Source organism: Pagrus major, chromosome 11 (genome assembly GCF_040436345.1).
Source record: "Pagrus major chromosome 11, Pma_NU_1.0".
Classification (NCBI taxonomy): Eukaryota; Metazoa; Chordata; class Actinopteri; order Spariformes; family Sparidae; genus Pagrus; species Pagrus major.
Genome location: NC_133225.1, coordinates 33,937,224 through 33,964,694, shown reverse-complemented (window position 1 = coordinate 33,964,694; position 27,471 = coordinate 33,937,224). Strand labels below are relative to the sequence as shown.

Genomic DNA, 27,471 nt, shown 5'->3' with positions numbered 1-27,471 from the left:
ATATTCGTCAACGACCTTTTTTTCAATGACTAAGACGAGACGATGACAAGATGGCACCGTCGTCATGTTACACTAACTGTGACAATTACCAACATGCATTATCGTTGACGAAAAAAGACGAGATGAAAATGCAGTTTACAAAATAAAAACTTTGCCAAAGTCTCTCTTTATTTTCGTTGACGAAAAAAGAGGAGACGAAATCATGAAATTACTTTTTACCCACAATGCAGCAGTTCCATTACCTGTGAGCGGCGCACGGGCACGCACGGTAGATTTGTATCGGCTCTGTGCACTCAACCATGAACGACCGGGAGCAACACATGGATGTACCAAGAAGAAGCAACATGACAACAACAGGGCTTGGGAGAAGAAAATGAGGCAATATATGGACCCATTTTCATTATCATGAGACTGAGAAAAAAAACCAAATGCATTATTTTATCAGAAGGGAAGCAGTGTGCTCATAAAATAGCTGGTAAGAATACCACAAACCTGAAGAGACACATAAAGGCTCACCACAAAGAAATTGAGGTAAGCTAACAAAACAATATGTTGTTTTTAAGCTATACGGTGGTGGTGTTACATTATGTGGGCTGTGTTTTATATAACCAAACTCATTAAGCTAGGCTAGCAAATTGTTGTGAAACTTGTGAAGGAGCTAGCATCTCTAAACAATGGGACATTGCTAACATTTCTACTGAGAAAAAGTAGAAGCTCAGCCAGGAAACTTTTTTTTATGGGAGACATTGATGTTTCAGCTAGATTCCAAGTAGCACTTAAGTCTATAACTAGCGAGTGAGTAGCTAAAAGCCACATGCCTTGCAATCATAAACAGGCCAGTATGCACCTGCTAACACCAGAGCAGATTTACTAACTGATGTATTATGCATTTGGTGACATAAAAATGCTGTGTTTATTTGTCCTTCACATTACCATCAAATATAATTTGACTTAGCATCAAAATGAATTTGAATATATTATGACTAATTCCCTCCAAAACATACCTCAAGGTGTCTGCAATATGCCTACATAACCTGTATAAAGTATTTACTTTGTGAATATAATATAACCTAGTTTTGATTGTATAGAGTTTCCTTTTTTTCAGCCAGGGTTTGTGTTATTAAGTTAAAATCATAGCAATGATTTACTTATAGTGCAACACTTGGATTTCCTGATGTTGCGTCTGTCCTGACATCACTGTGTTTACTCCTGTCCTAGATTCCAGATATACCTACGGTAAAGCAAACACCCAGGAAAGAGGAGAGGCCAGCTATCGCAGGTGCATTCCTTTTTCACACAAAGTACAAACCAGACTCACAGGAACAACATAACAAAGAAGAGGCGATAGCCCAATGGATAGGCCGGACAGGCCTCCCTCCACGTACAGTGGAAGATGAGGATTTCCTCCTGATGATGGAAAAAATTGATAAAAGACTCACTGTGCCAAAAAAAAACAAAATTCTAAACCTAAAATGTACCTGGCCGAAAAGGAAAAATCAAACATGGACTGTCAATGGCACGCAAAATAACCATCGGCTTAGACATATGGACTAAAAAGGGGCTCTCAGCATCCTTTCTTGCTGTCAGCGCTTGTTATTTTAACTCCCAGGATAATAAGGCTGAACACATACTCCTGAACCTAAAGCAAATGGTTCACCCACACACTGCTATGGCTATTGCTGCTCTTGTGGAGGAGTGTACAGAAGAATGGGGGATCCCAAAAAATTCTCACTGTTATTACGGATAATGGAAGCAACATGGTTGTTGCTTTTCATCACAATCGTGAGGAGGACACCAGTTCTTCTGAGGAGGACAGTCTCCAGGATAGTGATGATGAAGAGGGAGAAGAAGACGAAGGTCAGTCTGCATGATGTTTGTCATTTATATTTATGTATTTTAAAATGCTTGTACATGTGATGTGTGTGCCCAACACAAAACCCAATGCACAGTCTTCCCAGATACTGTGACTATTCACTGTTTTAGATACTAGATAAAGTTTGATTTATAATCAGCATTTTTAATATTTTGTGTGGTGATAAATTATGTGCTAATGTATGAAATCAATTATTCTGGGAGGATTTATGAAAAGTCTGTGCGTTCTGTGTTCCACTTTTCATTAGGTATGGATTTGGAACCTTGGAGAGGACCCCCTGTGTGGTCCATACCCTTCAGCTGGTTGTTAACATGATCCAGAAGGAACCCACAATCAAACGACTGCTGGACAAAGTCAGGCACCTGGTCAAACTATTTCGCAAATCATCTGTTGCCACAGAGTGGTTACTGCAACAGTGTGGACTCATCCTCATCAAAGACTGTCCAACCAGGTGGTCCAGTACATATTTGATGATGTCTCGTGTTCTGGAAGTGAGGGACCATCTTACATCGGTAGCTGACACCATGAACTGGGACGGCCTGCTACCCAGTGAGTGGCAGAAGGTGGCTATCTTCAAAGACTTTCTCCTACCATTTGCAGAACACACAAAGGTGCTTGAAAGTGACACCAGTTCCCTATCCCTTGTTGTGCCTGCACTATTGGACTTGAGGAATCACCTGTCTGAGTTCTCCCTTCATGCCAGCAGGAGCTACAGGGAAGCAGCTACACTGGCACAGAAGAGTGCAAATATGGAGCAACGCTTCAGCTGTTTCCTTGATGTCACGGCTTCCAAGTTCTCTCCACTTGCTGCAGCTGCATGTTTCGTTGACCCCAGTGTATCAACTGAAGCCCTTGTGGAAAATGAGGATGAGGAAATTCAGAATCTTCTAAAAAAGGCGGAGGACTACATTGTTAACAGTGTGCCACCAAGACTGCAGGTGACTGATGATAAGGAGAAAGAAGAAAACACAGAGACTTCAAAGGCAACCCATCTGCCAGTGGCAAAGCGGCCCAGATTCAGGTTTTTCAGCACCACTCATCCATCGAGGCCCAGGACCTCCAAGACCTCTAATATCAGACAGGAGATTCAGAAATACAAAGAAGGGCTGTCCCATGCTGCTGCTGATAATGCTGAGGAATCTGGGGTGGAGTTTTGGACTTCTCAGAGTTGCTCTGTGTTTGGACTGCTCAAACCTCTGGCTTTGGACCTTTTGGCAATGCCAGCATCATAGGCCTTTGCTGAGCGGGTCTTTAGTGTAACCTGTGACCTCTCAAGTGGCCGCCGCAACAGAGCAAGAAACACACTGGAAAGAAGTGCTTTTCTTAAGATTAACAAGCACTAGTGTGAAGGCTTATAGCTACTAGAGACTTTTGAAAATTTCTTGTAGTTTTCTTTTTCAGTGTTTACATTCAACAACAGAAAACAATTACACACAGACACACACGTGTTGTTGTCTAGGCTGATTCAGGTGTATGTGAGATCTCTGACTCTCTGGGGTCTATTTTTTGCAAGAGAGCAAGTGCTCCAAGTTTGCTTATTCTATGAAATGTACCGTGGACCTTAAAATGTACATTTATATTTGAATTCATTTGAATGTTAGATTCTCTTTAGGAAATGTAAATTGACATTTAAGAAAGAAAGTGGCTTATTTGCAGATCAGTTCATCCTATAAGTCACTTGGGTAACTGAGCCTGGAAATTGAACATGGTTCTCACTGTTTATGTATGTTTCTTTTTGGTCCAGACGTAATTATTTCATGTTAATAGACAGATTATTGATTGCAATTGGTGTGTGTGTCCTGTGTTGTTGCCTTATTTACATCCCAGAAATAACTCATCACATATCTCTGTCCTGTTGTTATCGGGAACTGGTCTTGCTACAGCCAGTTGGTGATGTGGAAGTTCTCTATGTTTTCATATTAGTTATTTTAAGTTCCTTTGTTCTTAACTTACTTAATGTCTCATTATTGACTGAACCCTTGCTCAGACAGTAAATTCAGAAGGACCTGATTGATTATTTGTCTTTAAATGATGATGAGAGTGTTTCTCCCTCCATGTTGTGAGGCTAAAGCTGTGATGAGAGGGAAGATAATAGCCATATCTTCAGAATAAAGAAACAAAGGTTAAAGGAACAACAGAACCTTGAGTCAAAAAATAATAAACTACAACAAGAGCATAAACAAACAAGAATGAAAAAAACACTCAAATTACTTCAAGAAGCAAAACAAGACCTAGATGTGCTACTTACCTATAAGGCAATTAGTAACCAAAAGAAATGGCAGATGCCTTCGCAGCCTACTTTACAAAGTTATATGATAGTCAAAACCTAGATAACACGACTGAAAAGATCCAAAAATTTCTGGGACCCCTTAATATGACCCCTTAATATGACCAAATATTATATATTATATTAAATATTATATAAATATTACAGTCGAATTGGCTAGGCCAATCACAGAAACTGAAATAAAATAATCAATTCTTAAAGTTAAATTAACAAGTCTCCGGGAATCGATGGGTTTCCTGGAGAATATTACAAGACATTGGTACATGAGCTTGCCCCAGTGCTAAGTAAAGCATATAACTATGCACTAGAAATGGGAGATCCACCTAAATCCTGGTCGGATGTTATAATAGCAGTGATTAAGAGGGAAAAGATCCCACACTCTGTACGGGAAACCAACCTGTAAGTCTTCTATGTGTGGATAAAAAATTTTTAACTAGCAACCTAGCTAAAAGAATACAAAAATATATTTAAAAATTAGTTAAACCAGATCAAACTGGATTTATCAATGGCCGCCAAGGTACCAGTAATATTAGGAGGGCACTAAATTTACAGTCATTAGCCACATCTAGCAGATAAACATCAATGCTTCTCAGCTTAGATGCTGAGAAAGCATTCGATAGGGTGGATTGGGTTGATTTACAGCAGGTACTGATGAGCATGGGTTTCGGGGGATAAGTTGGTTAAATGGATTACAATATTTTATCAGGACCCTAAGTCCAGAGTCAGGGTTAATGGATACTGCTCAAATGTGGGACAAGACAGGGAGATGCACTGTCTCCAGTTATATTTGCACTCAGTATTGAACCTCTGGCAGAAGCCACAGATTCATGGTATAACGGACCAAAGAGGGACACAACATAAGATAGCACTATTTGCGGACGATATACTACTACTTTTACAAAATCCTTTGTCCTCGATCCCTGCACTTATGAGATGTCTGCACACATTTGGCCCAATCTCAGGCTACAAAGTTAATGAGGGTAAATCCGAGGCAATGATGTTATCTGGAACCTGGCCCACACAACTGAATGATGTAGTGACTTTTCAACACTCTCAGCAAGGTTTTAGATATCTGGGAATCACACTCATACCTATCCATACACAGTTATTTAAATTGAACTATAACAAGCTACCAAAACAAATAAAAGAAGACTTAACAAGATGGGAGGTTCTTCCGCTTTCTTTGTTTGGCAGAATAGAAGCGATGAAAATGCTGCTTAATGCCGAGGCTTCCATATTTATTTCAGTCCTTCCCTGTATGGTTCCCCATGTCTACTTTTGGTTTGTTAGATAAACTCATATCTGGGTTTGTATGGCAAAATAAAAGACCTAGAGTAAGACTAAAAGTACTGTGCTCAACAAAAGAGAAACGAGGTCTGTCTACCAAACCTGAAAATGTATTATTAAGCAAGTCAACTTACTGCTGTAACTCAATGGATGAACAATAACCAGGAGACAGGTTGGGTCCAAATAGAACAGAAGTCAGTACAAGGGGTTAGTTTATCAGTCTTACCTTTCCTTAACAAGAAACTGTGGAATTAACTTAAAATAAAGAATGTATGGATAAGGCATACTATGGGACACAGTCAGAAAGAGCTTAGGGGGAGCACTCACTTTGTCACGAGCTATGCTACTAGCTGGTAACGGTGGGAATATAATGGCATAAATACGATCAACCAGCTTTTTGAGGGCGATGAAATAAAGTCATTTTCCCAACTACAAACTCAATTTGCACTGCCCCCAAAAGATCTGTTTTGTTACTTACAAATGAGGCACTACAGCCAAACCCATACAGGGAGTAGGATTAAAAGAGACCCAACAGATTTCGAACAATATTTTATTATGATAATAGAAAAACATTTGCCAACCAAGAATCATGTCTCACATATTTATAGGATGTTGATGGCTGACATGGCAGAAAATACCTTCAATGTAAAAGAAAAATGGAAGCTAGAACTAAATGTGATAACTGAAGACAAGATTTGAGAGGACAAAGGTATCAACAGTAATCTATGGAAGGAATTTGACTGGAAGACAAAAAATAGATTTTTCAGGACCCCACTGGTAATTTCAACATTTTATAAAGATTTAGTATCTCCACTTTGTTGGAGAAATTGTGGGATGACGGGTGACCATGCACATGTCTTCTGGGATTGTCCAGTAATACAGAGCTACTGGCAGGATATAAAAGGAGAGATTGAAAAGATAATGAACACCACTATTTCAATGGATCCTATGTTGTTTGTACTGGGAATCCCTCCAGAGAATGTCACAGGAAAAGATCAGATGTATATACTGCATATACTTTTGCTGATCGCAAGAAAAATCATAATTGTGAACTGGAGGAAAGCACCTTTGCCCACAAGAACCCAATGGACCCAGAGACTGAAACACGTTTATATAATGGAACACATGACAGCAAAGCTGCAAATGAAAATGGACATTTTTCTACAAAGATGGACTCCAGTTATGTTGTATTTACAGATATAAACATGTAGCTAAATGCTCTTGAAAAAGGTAAATAGAATGAGAAGCCCTTTGTCAAGGAATGTTAACAATGTTTGATCAGTGCTATTGACATTGAAATTTAAATAAAGTTTCTAAAAAAAGGATAAGAAGAGAGCAATTATCTGTGGCCACCACATGCAAAAACATTCCCTTTTGGGGGGTTGTCTTGCTTTTGCCTCTCCATTGCACCTCCAGTTGTCACTTTCATTTGCACCAAAGCAGGTGAAATTGATTCACAATCACTTATGCATCCTAATGGACAAATTGATATGCCTGAAGTTTAACTGACTTTGTGTTATACTGTGACAATTGAGTGTTTAGTTTTGGTGCCTTAATCTACCCAAGTCATTTTTGCGCCTAAACCAAACCAAGTAGTCTGTGTGCCTAAATCTAACCAAGTAGTTTTTGTGTCTCAGCCTTACCAATTAGTTTCAGTGTCTACACCTAACCTAATAGTATTGGTGCCTAAACATTGCCAAACTGAATTGTTTTCATAATGTTATTAAGACTCCAGGAGTCTTATCATATGAACTGTTTGTCAGCAAGTTTTATTTTGTCAGCAAGTTTTATAAGCTTAAACGGACATTGCATATGTATTATTGCTAACCTGCCTGCAAAGCCCTTCACATACAAAAGTGACACTGGAGGTTTAGGTGGAGTGTCACAGCTTAAAGCTTAAGGATACTGACTAGCTGATGTATTTTGGCATGTTGGGATTTCACACTCTGCATCACCAGGCTCTATTGCAGACAGTGTCTTTGGAAGGTTGCAATGCTGTCTCGTTCCAACTAGAATTCTCCAGCACTAGGTCCAGGAACAATGCTAAAGAAAATAAACCAAACTTTCTAACTTTCTGACAATGGATGGATGCTACATCACTCCCTACAACTTACCACGACTTCACTGCTAAACTTTCCCTTTCTGCCAAAATCTGCTCTGAGAAACCACCGTCACTCTCTCTCTTTCTCTCACTTGACCACTCACACACTACGCACTGCTCTATTTCTTAGAGGAGCTCTGCTGCTGGATGCAGGATGACACATGAGTCCAAGACTCTACTATAGTTATACATCATTACTCCATATTAGCAACAGCTTAAATTGTGTAAATTTGAGCACAAAATTAAATTAGGAGGATTAGTGGGACAGGGAGTGAGGTGGATGGGCAGTCAGGTCTTACCCTCTAAGACAGTGAGCTTTGCGCTGCTGTTGATCTCTCCCACGCTGTTTGTCGCTGTGCATTCATATATGGCTTCGTCGCGGTGGGTCCTCAAAGGCTGGATACGCAGCACAGAGCCCAAGCTGTCATCAAACTCAATCACCTGGCCAGACAACAGCAGAGGAGGATTAAACAAATCATTTGTAACATTTTCATTCAGATTCATTCATTCAAAATCTGTTTTGCTCCTTTGTTTTACAGACCCATATTACACAATAGAGTTTAACTTAACCTTGAGAGAGCTTTCCATTTGCTGAAAACAAAAAGTGAAAAGCACATCCAGTGTGTCCAGCCTGTAAGAAAAGTTGATGTTTGAGTCTCATTCCCAACTTGTTGAAGTAGTTTTTGTGCCTAAATCTAACCAAACCTCGACTGTTTCACAACATTAATCGTCTTTTTTTTTTTTTTTGGATAAATAATAATAGTAATAATTAGGTTGAATCGACTGTTGGTTTTTATTTTTTAATAAGGATTGCTGATAATTATAAGACAATAAAGGTGTTGCCTGCATTACATCATGAAATTTGACAAGAACAACAGGTGCAGGGTTACCTAATTCAAGTGAGTTACAATTTCTGTGAGCTGGGTTTCAAAGAAACATGAGAGAACATGTTGATGTCACCTTGGGCACTGGAAACTTGGCATGGACATTTTTCACTATTTCCAGAGGCATTATTAACCAAACAATCAATCTGGTCATTAAAAAAGTAATCAACAGATTAATGGATAATGGAAATAATTGTTAGGTGCAGCACTTTCAGTCTCCTTACCTTTACTTTTCAATTTATCCATGGTCATTACCACAGCACAAACCAACTTCAAACTACTGAAACTATTGATTGTTGATTTCAGAAAAAAGGAGTCAAAGACACACATCCCTATCATCAGTGGAGCAGGTGAACAGTTATAGGTTCCTTGGAATTACCATCACTGAGAACCTATCTTGGTCATCACAGATCACCACAAAAAAGCAAAAAAATGCTTTACTTCCTGTAGAGCAAGATTCTGGTCAAATTTTACAGAGGAGCAATAGAAAGCATCCTAACTAGAAACATTACAAACTGGCATGGTTCGTGCAAAGCCCAGGACATCCATGAAGTGAGATGTCTGCACATCTGGCAAAACATACAGAAGTATCCGCTGCCATTAATTAAAAAATGACAAATAAATGTCCCTTGTATTTGGTACCTTGAATAAAGCTGACCTCTGGCTCAGCTACAGCAGGTTATCACTGTTCTGGTAACCTGTTAGTGCCACTGTTTAACCTGCAGAAACTGAACTCTGTACTCACTGTGACGCTGAGCCTCAGGCATTCTCATTAGAATATCAACCTAATGTGATTAGCATTTAAATGGTCTTCAAACTGGCACTAAATGGAGGGAAGCTGCTGTGAAGTTTTTTGAGCATGGTGTTAATTAGTAAATACAGCCACAGCATATAGTTCAGCCTCTCACACATTTGCCGGAGAAGGTATGTTTACACACTGTAACTGATTACAAAATTACATCACAAAGTCTATCCTGCTCTTTCTCCCTCTGTCTTAGTCGCACATAAAAACAGAGAACTGTTGACCATTGAAGGCGTTAGAAAAGGTTCCACACATTGTCACATCAGACAGAAAACTTTGAGGCCTGCTACAGACTCATACCTCAAAGCGCTGAGAGCTGACTTTCTTCCCCTTCTTCATCCAGGTGATACGAGGTTTGGGCTCACCCACTGCCTGGCATACAAATGATGCCACTCCTCCTGAAATCCCTGTCTGATCGTCAGGGGACTTGATGAAGCTGGGCATGCCTAAGAGAGAGAGACAGCAGGACCAAGGCAGGGAAAGGAAGAGAGGTGAGACCACGGAGGAGAAGATAACCTGTCAGTCTTATTATTAGTGGCAGGCAGATGTGAATTGACAGAAAGAAACTTGAAAAATCAACAATGGCGCCCGCATTCACTGAGAGTGTGCACTGGAACCATGACACTCTAGGAGGACTTACGTGCCAGTTTAAAAAACACAGGTTAATTACAGCATTACATCCACAAAGCATGTGTTACCACATCCAAATGAGCTTGTAAAACATGATCATGCTGAAGAACAGACCCTCGCTTCTGAAATGTTTCCAGTGGACACTGAAACTGCGATGGAGCCATGCGAGCCAGAGCATTGGCTCAGAAAGCAGTACAGCCAGGTCCTGTGTACATATATTTATTAGTACGCACATTCTACAAATCTATGGACACGGACTGAAACTCTGAGGGCAAAGTTTGCAAAATCAGTAGGCACACACAGCTTTTCTCTTCTGATCTCTGGAAAAATATTTTCTGTGGAAGGAAGTGCATGTACAGTTTGGAATTAGTAGTGCACAGTAATTGTTGGGCTGATGACCGAAATTAACTGGCGTCACCACAGTGTTGTATAATCAAACAGTGTTAACTTACTTGAATTTAACAAAATTTTCTATGATAAAATAACTTACAGTTACCCAGCAAACATGCCCGTGCTAGCCCAATGTGGGAAAGTGTAGGTTTCTGTGGGCAGAGGCAAACCCACACTAATCCTATGTGGGCCTAGAGTTGGGTATCATTTGAATTTTATCGATTCAGATTCTGCTTATCGATCCCTTATCAATTCCAAGTTTTGGTTCAAATATTAAAAATGTTTTGATAACAAAAGTGTATGATCTACACACAGACGTGCATTAATAAACATTAGAGGGGCTAATATTTTACATGTTTTTACAACATCGTTTACATGGGACCCCACTACATCCTGCATCACCTTGACTCCCCAGGGACCTAGGCAAGGATCGTATTTGCAGTATAGCTCAGGAAGTTCAACTTGCTTCAGGAGCTGCTGATCCAGTTCTACACTGGGATCATACAGTCTGTTCTCTGCACTTCCATCACTATCTTGTTCGGATCTGCAACCAAACAGGACAGGAACAGACTGCAATGGAAAATCAGGTCTGCAGAAAAAATAATTGGAGATGACCTGCCCTCCATTCGGGACTTGTACTGGTCCAGGTTCAGGAAATGGGCAGGTAACATCTCTGCAGACCCCTCACACACTGGACACAAACTGTTAAAGCTCCTCCCCTCAAGTAGGTGTAACAGAGCACAGTACACCAAAACGACCAAAATGTGCAATAAATCCTGCCACTATACTATATATATAATGTAAATACTGTTTTTAATACTGTTTTTAATGTTAATACTGCGGAAAATTCTGCACTCCTTACAATTGCACTTTTATTTTCTTGAACATATTAGTCTTACTTTTTCACTAATTTATTTTCTTTTTAGATTTAATGTTTAAAAAACTATTCCCTGTACATTGAGAGCAAATTTAACCGGAGTCAAATTCCTTGTCTGTGTAGACATACTTGGCCAATAAAGCTGATTCTGAATTTGATTCCAAGATAACGCAAACAGCATTTATTGAACCAAGGGTGAATTGAGCCTTGACTGACGGGCAATAACTGTACTTTATGTTACACTGGGGCAGCAGCAGTGCGTTTTGGTAGACAGGCAACATTACAAAAGGAAACCCACACTCAAAAGCCTAAAACTGAAGTGCATTCAGTGGCTGTGCACAACACCTAACTGCAACCAAATAAAGTCAATACAAAAAAACAGAGGGGTATGTTAAAGATGTGTGGATGCTGGCGATGTGCCAGCGCTGGCTGACACACTCAATGCCATGCTGCCTTAAATGTTTCATCAGAATTGAAGTACAACCTGACTTGCAGCAAATGAACTTCCCACATGCATTGCACTTTGCGTTGTCATCTTTTTCTTTTACAAAGTGAAGCCACACTTCTGACCGTTTTCCACAGTCCATCTTTCACACTGTGACTGCTGCATGCACGCTAGCTCTCAAGCTCATTGTTGTGTTGATGCATGACGTAACAGGTCCTGACTCCTGGTAGAGGAAAACAGGTCCTGGAAGGTAGCCATGGCCTTGCAGATATATGTAGCATAATACATTTTCATGTCACGTTTAAGAACCAATAAGCAGAAACAAAATTATTTTCTTTTTCACAGGTACCCAGTACTTGGCATTAAGTACTTAGTTCTAATTTGGAACAGAGTTTCAGTTTCCAGCCCCATAAGGGCCCCCTGTGGGTAGGCCCATTTGGGTCCCACAGCAGTTTTGCCCTTTGGGGCCTAATGAGGGTTTTCTGTGGACAAGCTCAGCTATGGGCCTGCCCACAATAAACAGCTATGGGCCCCCGGAAGAGTAGCCCATGCAGGGCACGCAGCAGTTGAGGGTTGAGGGTTAAGCAATGGTTCTCTGAGGGCAACCCACTGTGGGCTTAAGTAAGTAGTTGGTGGTAAATGACAACTGGTAATAATTGCCGTGATGTTAAAGAAAATAATCAAGTGTGAAGAAATCACAATGAATGATTGAAAACATGTATTACTCTGCACCATTTGATTGAACATGCACCTATTGATTGAATTACTGTATTGTGATAACATAAAGTGACATGTAACCACAGATGTAAGAATTAAATCATGTAACCAAATATATAACACTTCTATTATTTTTTAAAAATGCAGTAAGAAGAGAGATCAAATCTAATGGGATATATCAAGAGGGAAACTTCTTTTTAAAAAAAAAAAAACTAAGGCCAGAGTCACTGAGAGCTAATGGTGTATTCTGAGGAAAGTACCTGTTTTTTTTAATTGCCAAATAAAGAGAGAAGGAGCTATTGGTGTCAGGCACAGCAAGGCACAGCCAGGTGCATCTGTGAGGACGAGGATTTCCGAGGAAAAATACCCGTGTCAGCAGAAGTTGAGGAAGAGTAAGGATTGGATGAGACCATGAGGCCATGGGAGGACACTCCCAGTTTTAAGGCTTAAAAAAAGACACCTAATATAGAAGATCAGACAAGTTGTTCATGGACATTGTCTGTGTATGATCTCATGCTCTTACTGCTGGCAATAAAAGCTTTACTGCACTCAGTTTTACGGACTCCTGGTGATTTTTGACTTTTGAAACTTTGGAAAACCTTTTGAACAAACAAGAACCAAGTGAAGTCATTACACGACAGCAGCCCTCAGCTGTTTTGTCCTCTGGGGCCCCCATGAAGCTGGGCTGGGCTTGCCCACAGAAAGCCCATACAGGCCCTCCATTGGGTTAGCCTGTGTGGGGCCTGAAGCAATTTTTCCCTGTGGGGATCCAATGAGGGCTTCTGTGGGAAGCTCAGGCAAAAAGCCCCTGTGTCAACAGCACAGTTAAAATGCTATTTTAACTTTATAATCAAAGACACACTTTTTTTTGTTTTAATCTAAATGTAATGTCCAAATGTAAATGTTGCATAAAGTCTGAGGTCTGCAACAATGACAGCAAAATGTTAACAGACGTAAGTTAATAATGAATGATTTTAACCCCTCTAAACCCGGCCCATTCAAAGCGATGTTTACAATGGTGTGAATATAGGCATGTTATACCTCATTAGATAAGTTACCTTTTAGGCGGTCATACGGTCCGAATACGTGTCCATGGCTTGATAATTTACATTCCTTTAGTACGTAAGAGTCCAGTGATCAACAAAAAATCAAAGGATTTTTCATAAAATTAATCCAAGTTGTGAATATTGTCGTCTTGAAACTTCATTTGCCAAACAAAAACACATCTTATCTTATTTCATTATGTTGCTATCTACAACATTAAAGTGACCCCATCTCTTTTTGTTTATTTTTCACCCCAGGACAGACAGGGTTCGTACAGGTGCTTGAAATCATTGAAAGTGCTTGAATTTCAATGGTGTGTTTTGAAGGTCTGAAAAGTGCTTGGATTTTAGTTTAAGTGCTTGAAAGTGCTTGACATTATAACTCTGTGTCTTTCACAAAATTGGGATCAGACTGGATAGTTTGCTTATTACTAGGAGAAATAAAATCAGTAAGAGAAACGTATATGGAGATTTTTTCGCCTTGGCTCCGCTGAGCCTCTCTGCTCCTCTGTGCGACCTGCCAGTCTGTGTGTAACCCCGCCCTGTCCCCTTCGAAGGGAGACAGCAGGAGATGACAAAATGCCGGGAGGCTGCCGTTTTAACGAGCGTTGGCTTGAAAATGATAACTACAAACAATGGTTAAGACGAGGACCGAATCAAAGAGTGGCGTCATGCAAGGTCTGCAAAAAAGATTTTCAGATTTGTGCAATGGGAGAGTCTGCGCTCTCCAGTCACATGAAAGGTAAGTTAAGACTTTTTGAGTAACTTAGGCCAACGCTGCACGTTAACACTTTGTTTATGCTAACCGCTAACGTTAGCTAAATTAGCGGTTTTACAGACATGACTTTTTATGTATAGCTGTAACCTTGGCACTACTTATTATGTAAAACCTTTATTCTCTTCTATTAAGTGTGTTAGTGGATTTTGCTGAGGATTGTTGTGTTACTGTATTTACCAGCCCAAACATAAAAGTTACTGTATATTCCAACCTTAGATTGTACAATAGGTCCTATATGTGGACTTCTATTTGGAATGCACTATGTGTGTGTGTGTGTGTGTGCGTGCGTGTGCGTGCGCGTGCGTGCGTGCATGTGTGCATGCGTGCCCATGCATGTAGGTGTGGGTGTGAACGTGTGTGTGTGGGCAAGGCCAGGGTGGCCTGGTTACATGACTGACTCCTGGCCTGAAAAAGTCTCCCAGTCCGGCCCTGTTCACGGCCATGCTAGAATGAAGTATTATTCAGTCACCAAAAGACACACACTTTTTGACAACATTTTGACAGCATTTTTTCACTTTTTTATTTGTATTAGGTATTTGATTGTGTATTTAACTATAGCCCTTTTCACACAGAGACTCCACATTATCGTGGCAGCCAAGGCTCGGCAATTCTCCGCCTTTGTTTGTTACACTGAACCAAGCAGCAACGTCTTTCCCCCGGTGTCCACCTCTTAACCTAAATATGTATCTGCCAGCTGTTTAGAATCATATTGATGCAGTTATAATGTGTTGTGATTGAGATCCTGACCCACCATGCATCCTGGAAAATGGTGTAAAATGATATAAAAAGTTATGTTTTTTGCTCTAAATTACATAATTACATAATCACCATCAGTAAACAGCAGACGTTGTCTGACTTTCACTCACGAGGAGGGATGCTGTTTTCTGGTGAAAAGTTTCCAGAGACAGTAACTACAATAACACAGCAGTGGAAGGCAACAAAGATATGTGGGTTACAGTTTTTTGCTCTAAATCAGCTCACATAATTAGTGCCATTTAACTGCGGAGGCCGCCTGGCTCTGCTACTGGGGACAGATGCTGTTTTTGGGGCAGAAATGTGACAAAAAGTAGGACAGACAGGATGACACTTTACCAGTTTTGTTTCAAGAGTTTCATTTTGCCGTATAAGTTAGGAGTTTATCTTCATGTGCTGTGTCTTACTCGGCCTGTGTGTTAAGTTATGACACAGTGAGCCAAAGTCTGTAACATGTGTGTAAGCATTCGGCAAAAACTGTAATGAGGAATAGCACTGCCTGGTTGAAGACATAAGAAGGTAAATGTATGGTTTTAATACTGTACTACTTTCACAATTAGCGCGTTGCATGATAGTGCGTGCTAATCGTAATTAGTGCATTAGCATGCTAGTTTGCATTAGCATATTAAGGCACTAGTCGTAATTTGCACGTTAGCATGCTAATGACATTAGTATAGCTCTCAGTGTGGTAGACATCTGTATTGGCAGTGTAATTCATGTTATTATCCAGCACTGGAAACTATAACTATCTCAGTATGATAGGTTTAAGGTTTTGGTTGATTATTTATTAAGGAGACAAGATTTGTGTCAGCTGGTGATACTAGCAGGTGAAGCAGCCATTTTTTTGACAATTAGTTCTCAAGCCAGGACTCAGGCTGCATTATTTTAGTTTTGGATAAAGCTTACTTCAGTTAGAAGTGTGTGTGTGTGTGTGTGTGTGTGTGTGAAATTTAGTGAAAATTGTGTTTTTGTTGTTAAAATTTTTAACACAAATGGAGGTTTAATATTACTTTTAAACAATACAGCCATAGGAAGATTGGCTCACACAGACTTCAGCAACTAAAATTACTGTAGGGTTGTGTCAATCCCTCCATGCAGTGGTCTGAGGCAGGAACAGGTCCATCCTAAGGACAAAACAACCAGGCATAAACAGAGTAATGTAGTTTATGCTGTTCAGTGCAGCCAAGAGAATGCACAGATTTGTGTACCTCCTCTGGTCAAGACTCTGCTGTCCACTTACATCTGAAGGAGACAAATCATTCCTTTGAGAACAACAATGTAAACATCTTGGCCAGAGAGGACAGATGGTTTGAAAGAGGAGTAAAAGAATCCATCTATGTCAAACTGGAACAGAGGAGGTGGCTTACAACACTACTTATCACCCACCTACAATGCTGTACTGAGTTCCCTCCCCAGACAGCTTAACAACATTCACATCTGGGCTCAGCTCGCCCTAACATTCCATACGAAGGCCGGTTGGGTCAATGACTCACAAATGGCCACAACTCTGAAACTCAGATAGTTAAAACTGAAGAAGCTTCTTGGAAGAGTTGTTAATCGTCTTCATGACACTGAAACAAGTACAGCTGCCTACAATACAGTAATTATTATTTTATAAAATGAACATCTGTGTTGGAAAAATTGTAAGCCATACTTTTAAAGAAGCCTACACAATGTAAAAACACAAGCCTACTTGCACAGTAATCTTTTCATATGATGAGGGTTGTTCTTTGCTTACATGTATTTACCATGCTGGTCATTTTCGTGGGCCTACTTAGTCTTCTTGACATTAACAAGCATAAAACCCTTTAAAAAAAAAGGAGGGGGACTATAAGAGCATTATTAATTAATAATTGTTTCTATGATCACTTTTTATGGAAGGTTGCACCATTTTATTTATTTATTTATTACATTTTCACAGTTACCAATTATTGTATCTCAGTGCTGTGATCACTTTAATTTCTGCTTTTAAAATGTTATTGCATTCTAACAGGGATATAAGCTCTTCTCTTTAGTGACAGACTACAAACATTATCCCTGCACAACTGTAGCATTCCATTAACTCACTGTCATGTTTAGAGGATATTTCTCCTTTTCTCTTTATTTTCCCACCATTTTCTACTCTGCTTAGGAAACTCTAAAGGCTCTTGAAATAATAACTTTTTTCCCCCTAGGATTCGGTCTTAATTTAAAGGAAAAATTCTGAGAAAATTTCATAATTCACTACGAGCAAGTCTTAACAGCAGTGTCTGTAGAAATTGCACCCCTTTTGGACAATTGCTACCTGACAATTAACATCCAATGCCATTAGTCAGTGTTAATGCAGACTTGCAGATAGTGTGCACTTCATGTAGAGCTATGGAATGTGAGGGTGTGGAGAAGCAACACAGTTTTACTTTGCTTTACTTTCCCTACAATGTGTTTTAGATGCCTAACCTTCACCAGTTCTTCACCAAACCTTAACTATGGCCTTTCCTGGAAAAAAATATCATAGTTGATATGTGCAGATACTGTAGAAGGAAAGAATTTTCTTGATTCTCTAAATCCACAATTTGATTAGATTTTGGATCTTAAGGCTACTATTTGATTCAATTTGTTATTTATTTTTTAGTTCATTTTAACACTGATGGCTATTCGAATTTCATCTGCATTTACAGCTTGTAACAAAGTTTGGTTTCTCTAATCTGTCCCAGGTCAAACATCTTCCCAAGCAAGCAATTGCAGACACTACCTTTGTATTCCATGATTGAAATTGAAAGCTCATTTCGATCAATTTCCAATTTGGAATCAAAATCGTGACACCCCTTATGAAAAGTAATCCTATGTAAACAGAAAGACTATGTTTAGATAGCCTATTAAATGAACAAACTCTAAAGAGAATGGAGGGTAGGGCAAAGGTCTGCTCATTGACTTTCGCAGAACAACTCTCCTGCACTCTAATACAGAAAATCCTGCCAGTTCCCCAGTGCTGCCACTGCAGCTGTCAGCAGAAACTGTCAGCCCTGCACAGCTGCAACCTTCTTGTTTCCGTGGTGTAACAGAGTGAGCAGGTAAAAGGCTGATACATGGCTGCACAGAGGGAAGACTAGCGTGTCTCTGAAGAGCCAGCTCACTGCTTTCAGCTCAGATATACAGTGGAGTAAATGAGATGATCCTCCAAAACAAATTAAAGGAAAACCTTGACATTTTAGTGAGTTATTCTCACTTCTTGGATTTGCTTGGACAAAGGTTGTCCATACCAGATGGAAAAGAAAATGGTTGTCCATATCAGAGGAGTTGTCAGAATTAGCACATTATTTGTAGGGTCATGAAGGAGCCTGATATGAGTAGATGTGTCTTTTTTTTTCTTTTAGCTTAAAGTGGTCAAATTTTTAATCAATCAAGACTCAATGTCTTGCAAATTCTGTCTAGACCCCCAAAAAGTTGCTAGTTTTTCTGGCTAGCTTATTTTCATAGGTGTATGTTTCTGTGAGCGAGAGAGCCAGAGGGGGAATGAGAGGGAGCGAGGGGGAGAAAGCGAAAGAAAGAGTGCCCCTCACCTGTTGTGTGTATTCTTCTTCATGTCTGTGACATATTCTACAGATACAGACATTAAAACTGTAGTGAATTGCTGGTATAATGTGGATATGACTGTCTACAGGTCGTTTTCAGGTCGATTTTTGCCAAGAACCGTGCATGTGTTGCGCTAGAAATAGGCGAGACTCTGAATCTTTAGATCACGCGATGCAGCAGCCACGCATGACATGCAGGAGTGCTGCACACACATCCAGTGTGCCCAGCCTGTTACAGGATGCTTTCAGGAAACATCCTGAAAGCATCCTGTAAATAGAAAGCATCCTGTAAATAGCAGAGTTCGGCAGAACAGCCGTGGGACATCAGACAGAAAACAAAAAAACATTTTCTCCATAAAATATGATCCAGTGTCATCAAAATTACTAATAGTTGGTGCTGTGTGTGATATAGCATTATGCACAGTGATGCTAGCCACTCACTGAAGTTATATACTGTAAGATTAAAATTATTTTGAAGCTGTTATTTTAAGGTAAAATGGTTACATAATGCTGCTTTAAGGCAAAAGTATTTCTTGGGCAGTGGTTGCACATTTGGCCTTATGCAGTGCATCAGTTGTCAAGAACCAGGTCTGTGCAGGATTTTCTACATTCATACACCACAATATTTTTGCCACCTCTATTGGACACACAAGATCATTGTCATCCACTAATTCAGGTCTAGATAGATAGATAAAAGAGCTAAGTTTCAGGCTCCTTGTCCCAGTTCAAGCCTGAAGGCCCTATAGATTTCTTGAGTTAATTTGCCTCTCATCCAGAAAGTTTCCCTGGTTTTGACTGAGTGGTGTTGATTCCCTGGCAAATTGGAAGTCATGACTCAGTAGTGGATCTACAGCATAATTTATTAGCCATTTAACTGGTACTCTGAAGAATGACTCGCCATTTCAGCTTGGATTTCTAGTCTCCAGCTCTGCGTACAAACTGCGATGTGAGTGTTTCTGTGACTTCCTGTACAGGCTGAAGGCTGCTGCCTGATCTAGTCCAAGTTCCAGCCAAGGCACAGTCATCTCTAACAAGCCTATTTTAACATGAGGGTAGAGGAGGTAAGGTAAGAGGACACTTTTTTTCTTCTTGTTGCATTTAGCGTTGTTTGAAATGACCAATTATTTGACTGTAACTGTAATGCAGGTCCTGAGTAAACATGATAAGTTGGTCCACTCAGCCATCTTTCATATCATTGTTTCTGTTGTATTCTCATTGAATGTTTTCTCATACTTTTCTTTACTGAACAGGATACACGAGTCTATGAATATTCTACCTGACTACGATTAAATATGTTTTAGTCACATAATTTCTTCCTCTTCTTCCCCTTTACCGGCGATCACAGTTAACTTCATTTCAGATGCCTTTTTGTACACAGCCCCAATTGACACGGCCACCTCCACATGCTGGGCAGGTTTAGGAAGTATTAAGATCAGTGTTCGGCTCATCTCTGATCCGCCACGGCAGCAGAGCTGATAGGTTTCACTCTAGTCTATGTATGTTCTTCCACTGGCTCCACTGCGTTGCATATCTACTCCATTGCAGCTGCGGCAGTCCGAACCCTCCTGTAGCAGAAAGACAAGGGAGCATGGAGCGAAACTGCAGCGGTGCCGTTCTGCAACAAACATGCAACCAGTGGAATTCCTGGGTTAGGGGGTGGAACGTCAGGGGGTTGCATGCAATGAATTTCTCCTTTAACAAAGTGTACTTGGGCAGTCACTTTGTAACAATCTCCCTCAATTACTAACTCAACGAAGGAAAAGTACAAACGCAAATTTTAAGGGAATGGGTGGACCTGATAAATGCCGTGAACGGCCACTGCCGGCTGACCGAAACTAATTTAACCCCCAAAATTAAACAGCAAATCTCTCCCTTACGCCTACGATAATGTCGGAATAAATTATAAAAAAAAACGAAAACACACAGAAGGTTTGATTCCTCACTCTGTATTAACGGGAAATAAATTAAATTATGTCTGACCCGGACGCACACACCAAACAAAAGAAGAGAGGCACACCCCAATACAAACAAACATTTGGCCAAAAAACCCACAATAACCCCAAAAATCCCCACAGTTCAAACGTCCAAAACCCAACGTAAAGTGTCCATGAAATAATTAGTCCTGAAAGGAAAGTATCAAAATAAAACTACCTTTGACAGGTGGAAACATGGCGAGCCGCCGTAAGTCTTAATGCCAAAAAAAAGGAGCAAACCCATGTAAAGCTCACCCAGCCAGTTTGGCAACCGGATCGCGGGCATGTAGTAATCCGGTGGTCTTTTAATCCTTTTTTGGTTTCTATTAGATTTCTCCTGGGGAGATCCACTGAACAATCCTGCTGGCCACGTCCTCCAAACTCTGACGGTCTTCACCTGCCGCACGCTTCATCTCTCTCCCGACCTTTCCCCTCTCCCCCATTTATCACATTTGGCAGAAAATAAACAAACAGAGTAAAAAATAATAATAATACCAGTCCGCATTAAAGATCCGTGTTATTACCATAGTCTCCTGATAAATTTAACCAATCATGGCAATTGCAATTACGGCCCAAGACTAAACATGAAACATGTTAATCACCATAATTACCACACGTCAAGGTAGACTTGGGCGACCCAACTTTTTCAGTCACAATTCCAACTTTCATCTGAAATGGGAAAAAAATAAACTCTCAAACTGTAATGAACTGTTAGAATTCAAGCTTTGACATACAATATGAACAAAATACAGCGTCGGAGGCAATGCCTGCTCCTAAATTCCCTATCAGCTTGGCCTATTACATGCCCTAATGAGAGTAAACAGTAAAATACCCACACCAGTAAGTAAAACCATGATGATCAACAACACACTCACTGAGAAGCAAAATTAGAAACACTTTGTACTCTTGTACTAGAACCACATTAACTGAGATAACAACTCAGCAGGCTTTCACTGAGCAAAATTCAAGATTCAAAGTGTTTATTGTCATATGCCCAGTAAGGAAACATGTTTCTCTGTTCAATGAAATTCTCAAAAATGTACAAAATAAAGCAATTTTACAAGGCACATGTGATAAATAAAGAAAAAAGCAACAACAATAATAGTAATAATAATAATAAAACTGCAAATCTGAGCCGTGCAATTATGCATGTGCAAAATGTAAGTAGTCGGGACAGTTATATGAGGTAGAATTTTTTAACGTGGTTGCAAACTCCTATCAGCTGTTTAGGAGTCTGATGGCAGTGGGAAAGAAAGAGTTCTTTAGTCTGGTGGTCTTGGATTTAACACTTCTGTACCTCCGGCCTGAGGGTAGAAGTGTGAACAGTCTGTGCTGGGGGTGGGTGGGGTCTTTGAGGATGGAGGCGGCTCTCCTGTGTACTGCGGTGGTAGATGCGCTGCAGAGAGGGCAGTGGAGTCCTGGTGATCTTCTCAGCAGTCTTTACCACTCTCTGCAGGTGTTTGCGGTCCATAGCAGAAGTGCTGTCGTACCACACGGTGATACAGCTGGTCAAGATGCTCTCAACAATGCAGGGGACATGCCAAACTTCCTCAGCCCGCTCAGAAAATACAGCCGCTGTTGGGCCCTCTTTTCCAGCTGTGTGGTGTTGAGTGACCAAGTGAGGTCCTCCCTGATGTGAACGCCCAGGTATTTAAAGCTCATGCTCACCCTCTCTACTTTAAGCTCCCGGAGGTACAGTGGTCGATGAGGTCTCCCGTTTTTCCTCATGTCCACCATCCATCTCCTTCGTCTTGTCCGTGTTGAGGGTGAGGTTTGGTCGGTGAGTTTGTAGGGGATGACCGTATTGAAGGTGGAGCTGTAGTCCACAAAGAGCGTCCTGATGTAGGAGTCTTTATTTTCCAGGTGGGAGAGGGAATAGTGGAGAACAGCAGCACAATTTCACAACCATTTTATAAAAGTTCACCAAAATTTTACCAAATTAAACATGATTAACTTCCCTAATTGAATGGTAAATCTATCATATGCTAACTTTTCATTTGTTTATTTTAGTTATAGAAGTTATAGTGAGGCAGCAGCTATCTGTAGAGGGGTGTTATAAAACAAGAAGAGAATACCAAAAGAAAAAGCAAGACGTTGAAGTTTAAGAAGATCAAAGTTTTGAAAAATAAACTTTAGCTTCTGGATCAGAAATATATTGGATAGTATATTGAATATTGTAAAATTGTATATTGAATATTTCTCTGAAAAAAAGTAACTTTTGCTTCAGTGTCCTCTGTTATGTTTTAAATGTATTTACTCTATGAACTTTTGTGGACACATCTACATGGAAAACAAATAAAATATAGGATTACACCTGTTTTTCACTGACAAAAACAAATGTAATAAATGTAAATAAACTTCTTGAGGTTCTGTCTGAGATCACAGTAAAAATACACAACTGGCTTCTTTAAAATTTCTGGTGAATTCATCTGAGAATGGATGAATTCACCATATAATAGCATATTAAATTAACAAACAGTAGTAAACTAATATGTCTCATTAAGTACTCATTAATTAATGATGTTCATGTAAATTAAGGCAGTAATACTTATTTTTTTCTGATAATGTTCAAGTAATAATCTTGAAGGTTTTCATGTAAATAAAAATCTGTTAAGTCACTATCTATCGCCGACTGAGGTAACACAATGATGATTGAGCCTGTGGCCCACTGATGAAAGCCCTTGCATGTGCTGTAGTACCAAAGTTGTACACTGGGTGTCGGTGGTGACTTTCCAGGAAAAAATCACAAGCGGCACACAGTTACCGGAATAAGTTAGCATAATGTTGGACAATGAATAAGTAAGTACTAGGGTTGGGCCGATGGTTGACGGCCATGGACTACTAATCCCTGCCCATCAGAACATCGTAATTTAAAATGCTCCCCACCAGAGAGCACAATCAAGAAGCATGTCCCCTCAGAATTGCCGTCGGGCAAGAGTTGTTGTTGTTTGTGATATGTGGGGAGAGGAAATGAAAAGAAGTATGTTGCTACCCAGTGCACCAACATTACGTCTTCATATCCCATTTATTATTTTCTCATTAAACCAGTGCACTTAGGCGAACCCAAGACACTCGGTTAAATTTGTGGCAGCATTGAGGGAGGTAGTTTCCTCTGCAGGGTGAGACAGTTGGAGATTCATGTCAGAGCAACTGCTGGAAACAGCGGCGGCTACATTGGTGAGCTAATACGCAACTGCTGCCTTACAGCAACACTGAGGGGACACGCTGCCTCAAATTCGTAAACAACAATGTCATCGTCCATCACAATGTTTCACTGTAGACATCGTCACCTGATGTACATAACGTTACTTTTACAGCAACCACTTTTTATTCAGTAAATAGTAAGTGTTATAATTACTGTTTCAGAAGACATCATTCCCTTTTCGCTTTCATGTGGTGTTGTTATGGAGGCGTGGCAAAGCTGCCAACTTACAACTGACTGACGTCACACAGGTGACACTGGATTCCGTAAATCTTCGAGATTGCCACTTTAATACACCATTATGTAATGTTAATTAATGTTACCTTATTATTGTTATCACTGTAAATAAACTATTAAAAATGTACAGTGTTGACAGATGTACAGGTGATCTCCAGTGGAGGATGGTGCAGTCATCAAAAGAAAGAGGACTGATGTCCCATCAGAGCTGAAATGGACCAGAAAGAGACCTGAGTCCTCTCTCAAATTAACAACTGCTAGAATAGGGTAGGAAAAACAAAATAAATACAGGAGAGTTGTTCTTTTGGGGTTTTTTATGCATCCGTGAGGCCTGGTAGTTTTCCAGGTAGTTATAAACATTGTCATTGTTGCTAGCTATTTCTGTTTGGAGATACTAATATAATTGGAAAGAATCTGTTCTGTTGATTCCAGTAGCACACAGACAGGTGCAGATTGGCTGTCAGGAGCACTGAGAGAATTCCTGGTGGCTTGGAAGGCTGATTGGCCTGAAGTGTCAAGCCATTGTTAAAAATGCTAAATTAAAAATGAGTAAATCAGAGATAAAACAACACAGGGAAACTATTGTCCCTCACAACTGCAAACTGTCAGCCACCCTGCATTTAACCTGGTGGTATGATCTTTGTCTGTCAACACACATGATTGGTTGCATGTACGTAAAAGTCGACACAACCTTTAGTTAGTGCGCGGAGTTAGTGTGGCTGACAGTGAAGAAAATTGACAGCACCAGAAAGAGAGGGAACAAGAGAAAAAGACTCTCTATGTAACCTGACAGAAAGATGGCTGTGACCAACAATAGCTGTGTTTCCATATAGCAGTTTTTGCGCATTTTGAAGAACATTGCATTAGAAATTTTATGGAAACTGCAAAATAAAAAAAAAAACACTTTTTTATGAACAGAGGAGGTGGCCACATTACTTATCACCCACCTACAATGTGGTACTGAGTTCCCTCCCCAGACAGCTTAACAACCATTCACACCTGGGCTCACCTAGCCCAAGCAACCCACATGAAGGCCGGTTGGGTTAAAAACGTCGTTAGTGGCCCTAACGACTCTGAAACTTAGAGCTCACACGTGTCCTTAACGACTCTGTAAGGACACTCCCACACAGAGTTTTAAAGCCTGCAAATCCACTCCAGTTAGTTAGAACTGAAGAAGCCTCTTGGATGAGACGTGAAACATCTTCAAGAAACGGAAACAAGTCCAGCTGCCTACGATACAGCACTTAGAATTACCATGAGAACCCTCATCAACACAACTCTGGTTAAGTTAGCGACAAAAGCGACCATAGTTAAATGCATTCCTTGGGTCAGAGCGGGCGACACTGAATCAAATTTGAATCTGCTGACTAAAGATAAGCGTAAATACAATAAGATTGTAATACTACTCAGCGTTAATGACTCCCATTAAGGGCTCCCGGAAGTCACTAAAATTAATGTTGAGCTGGTGTGTACATTTGCTAAAACAATGTCAGACTCCATAGTTTTCTCTGGGCCCCTGCCAAATCAGACCAGTGACGACATGTTTAGCCGCATTTTATCATTCAACTGCTAGCTGTTGAGGTGGTGTCCAGCAAACAATACAGGCTTTGTACATAAATGGCAGACTTTCTGAGGAAAACCTGGTCTGAGAAGGAGAGACAACATTCATCCCACTTTAGATGGAGTGACTCTCATATCTAGAAATCCAAGTTTATTGAGAGGCACCTGGCTGCAGGCCTCCAATGTGAAGTCGCTTCCGGTGCAGGCTCCACTGTCAGGACACCTCCACTGTCAGGACGGGAAGTGACGACATTTAAATCTGGATTTCACCTGCATTTTCATTCGAGAGAGACCAGCGAGTGAGCATGTGTTCCGAGTAGCGGTGAGTTGCTGATTTTTATTATCCACAGAAAGTAAATGCATGGTTTCTTGTGTTCTTCGTCAATATAGGTGCCGTAAAATAATAACGTTATAGAAGTCATTAATGATGCAAATTAGTTAGATAACGTCAAAGTTCACTTTCACTAATGGCGGTTAGCATCAACACCGTAAATTATCAGGGATTATTAACTGTATAGTGCATAACCTAAAGTAACTGTTCGCATTTGTTTGTATGTAACGTTATAAAACATTTTTGTAAACTCTCCTTGCATCAGCTGGGCATCGTCACAAAGTTGAAAACGTGTCTTTCTAAACTCACAGACGTGATATGTGAGACAGCCAAGCTGCCAACACGATGCAACACACCACGATGTTTTGCCAGAGGTCGACTAGCTAATTAGTGATATCACCTGTTTAAGTGCACAAGTGGAATCAAAATGTGGCAGGACTACATGGCACATTTTTACTTTTTTATTTTTCCACCTCTGTTGTAAACTACAGTATATAAACAAAACGAATAGTAACTGAAATTACTGAGAAGTAGCTTCTGCACCATCAGTACTTTTATTTTTGATACTGAGGAAGGAAATACACATTTAGAGTGACGTCTGAGAAGAGAAGGGCCCTCTGACCTCCAGACTGACTGATGGGATCTTTTCTTTTTCTTCTTTTTGGAGCTTGTGTTTTGAATATTACAACTGATCATTTTGCTTGTCTATATATTTTCAGGAAGAAGAGCAGCAGGCTGAGGTCTCAGTCAGACCTGCCGATGTGGACACACCAGTGGAAGGGGAAAGCTTTTTCACAGTATCTATTGGTCAGATACTGTTGGTGCAGCAGCTATGTACAGACATCTTTCTTTCTGTCTTTTCCATAGGAGTCGGTTGAAGATCGCATTCTTCACGATTGCAGACATGCAGCAGAGTGGGTTGAGGCCAACAGACAACTGTTGTCTGCCAAAGTGGACCTGCCTGATGTTCTGGCGGATGAGCATGAAAAGGAAGCAATCCCTTCAAGTTCACGTTTTACAATACTGAGGACATGTGGAAATTCTGCGAAGAAATAATGGACAGAAGAAATTATTTGGCCTATTGTGAATGTCACACAGATGAGTGAGTTTGTATTAGAATAAAGAATAAAGGGCTACAGAACATTTATTCATGTTGTGACTTGGTGTGTTTTTTGTTTGTCTCATGGATCACTTAATAATTCACTTGGATTATACTGTAGAGATCAAGAGTAAGGGTAGTATTTAGTGGTAGCTACTTGGGTGTTGCAGCAGAACAAGAACATAATTAGCATAGACATAGAACCAAACATGAAATTTATGGTGGTAAAGAATAAAAATACAGAATAATACAACAGGAAAAAAAATTGAAAAAATATATAGAAAAAGAGCAGTGCAATAAAGTCAAAGTTAAATGATAAAAAGTCAGTTAAGTACTGTATAGTGCACAATAAAATGTATAGGCCAATGACATCTTATGAGATGTTGGCTTATGAATATGAGTAATAACTTAAAAGACAATTTGTGCACTGAGCAATTTTATTCCTGCCCTCCATTGTTTTCATTTATCAACTATTTGACCTTCTCTTTTCAAGATCCTCAGCTTTGTAGTAGGCTACAAATAGACTATTGAGCCCCGACTCATATCACCCACCGTTTGTTTTTCGTAATGACTAAGTTGTAAAATTACGCAGTGCAGTGTATATTAGTCTGGCTTTTTGTCCTACATTTGGACAGAATAAATCAAAATGCC

The 27,471-nt window shown here is 40.1% G+C and overlaps 1 protein-coding gene across 1 annotated transcript in view; it reads right to left on the bottom strand.

The window, feature by feature from the left end:
* LOC141004605 (receptor-type tyrosine-protein phosphatase F-like) overlaps positions 1-27,471 on the bottom strand; it is a 448,688-nt gene that overhangs the window by 402,144 nt on the left and 19,073 nt on the right. The window contains exons 2-3 of the mRNA XM_073476198.1: positions 9,535-9,680; positions 7,848-7,989 (exon numbers count right to left, since the gene is read on the bottom strand). Of these exons, the coding sequence (XP_073332299.1) occupies positions 7,848-7,989; positions 9,535-9,680 (288 nt within the window). The remainder of the gene's footprint in view (positions 1-7,847; positions 7,990-9,534; positions 9,681-27,471) is intronic.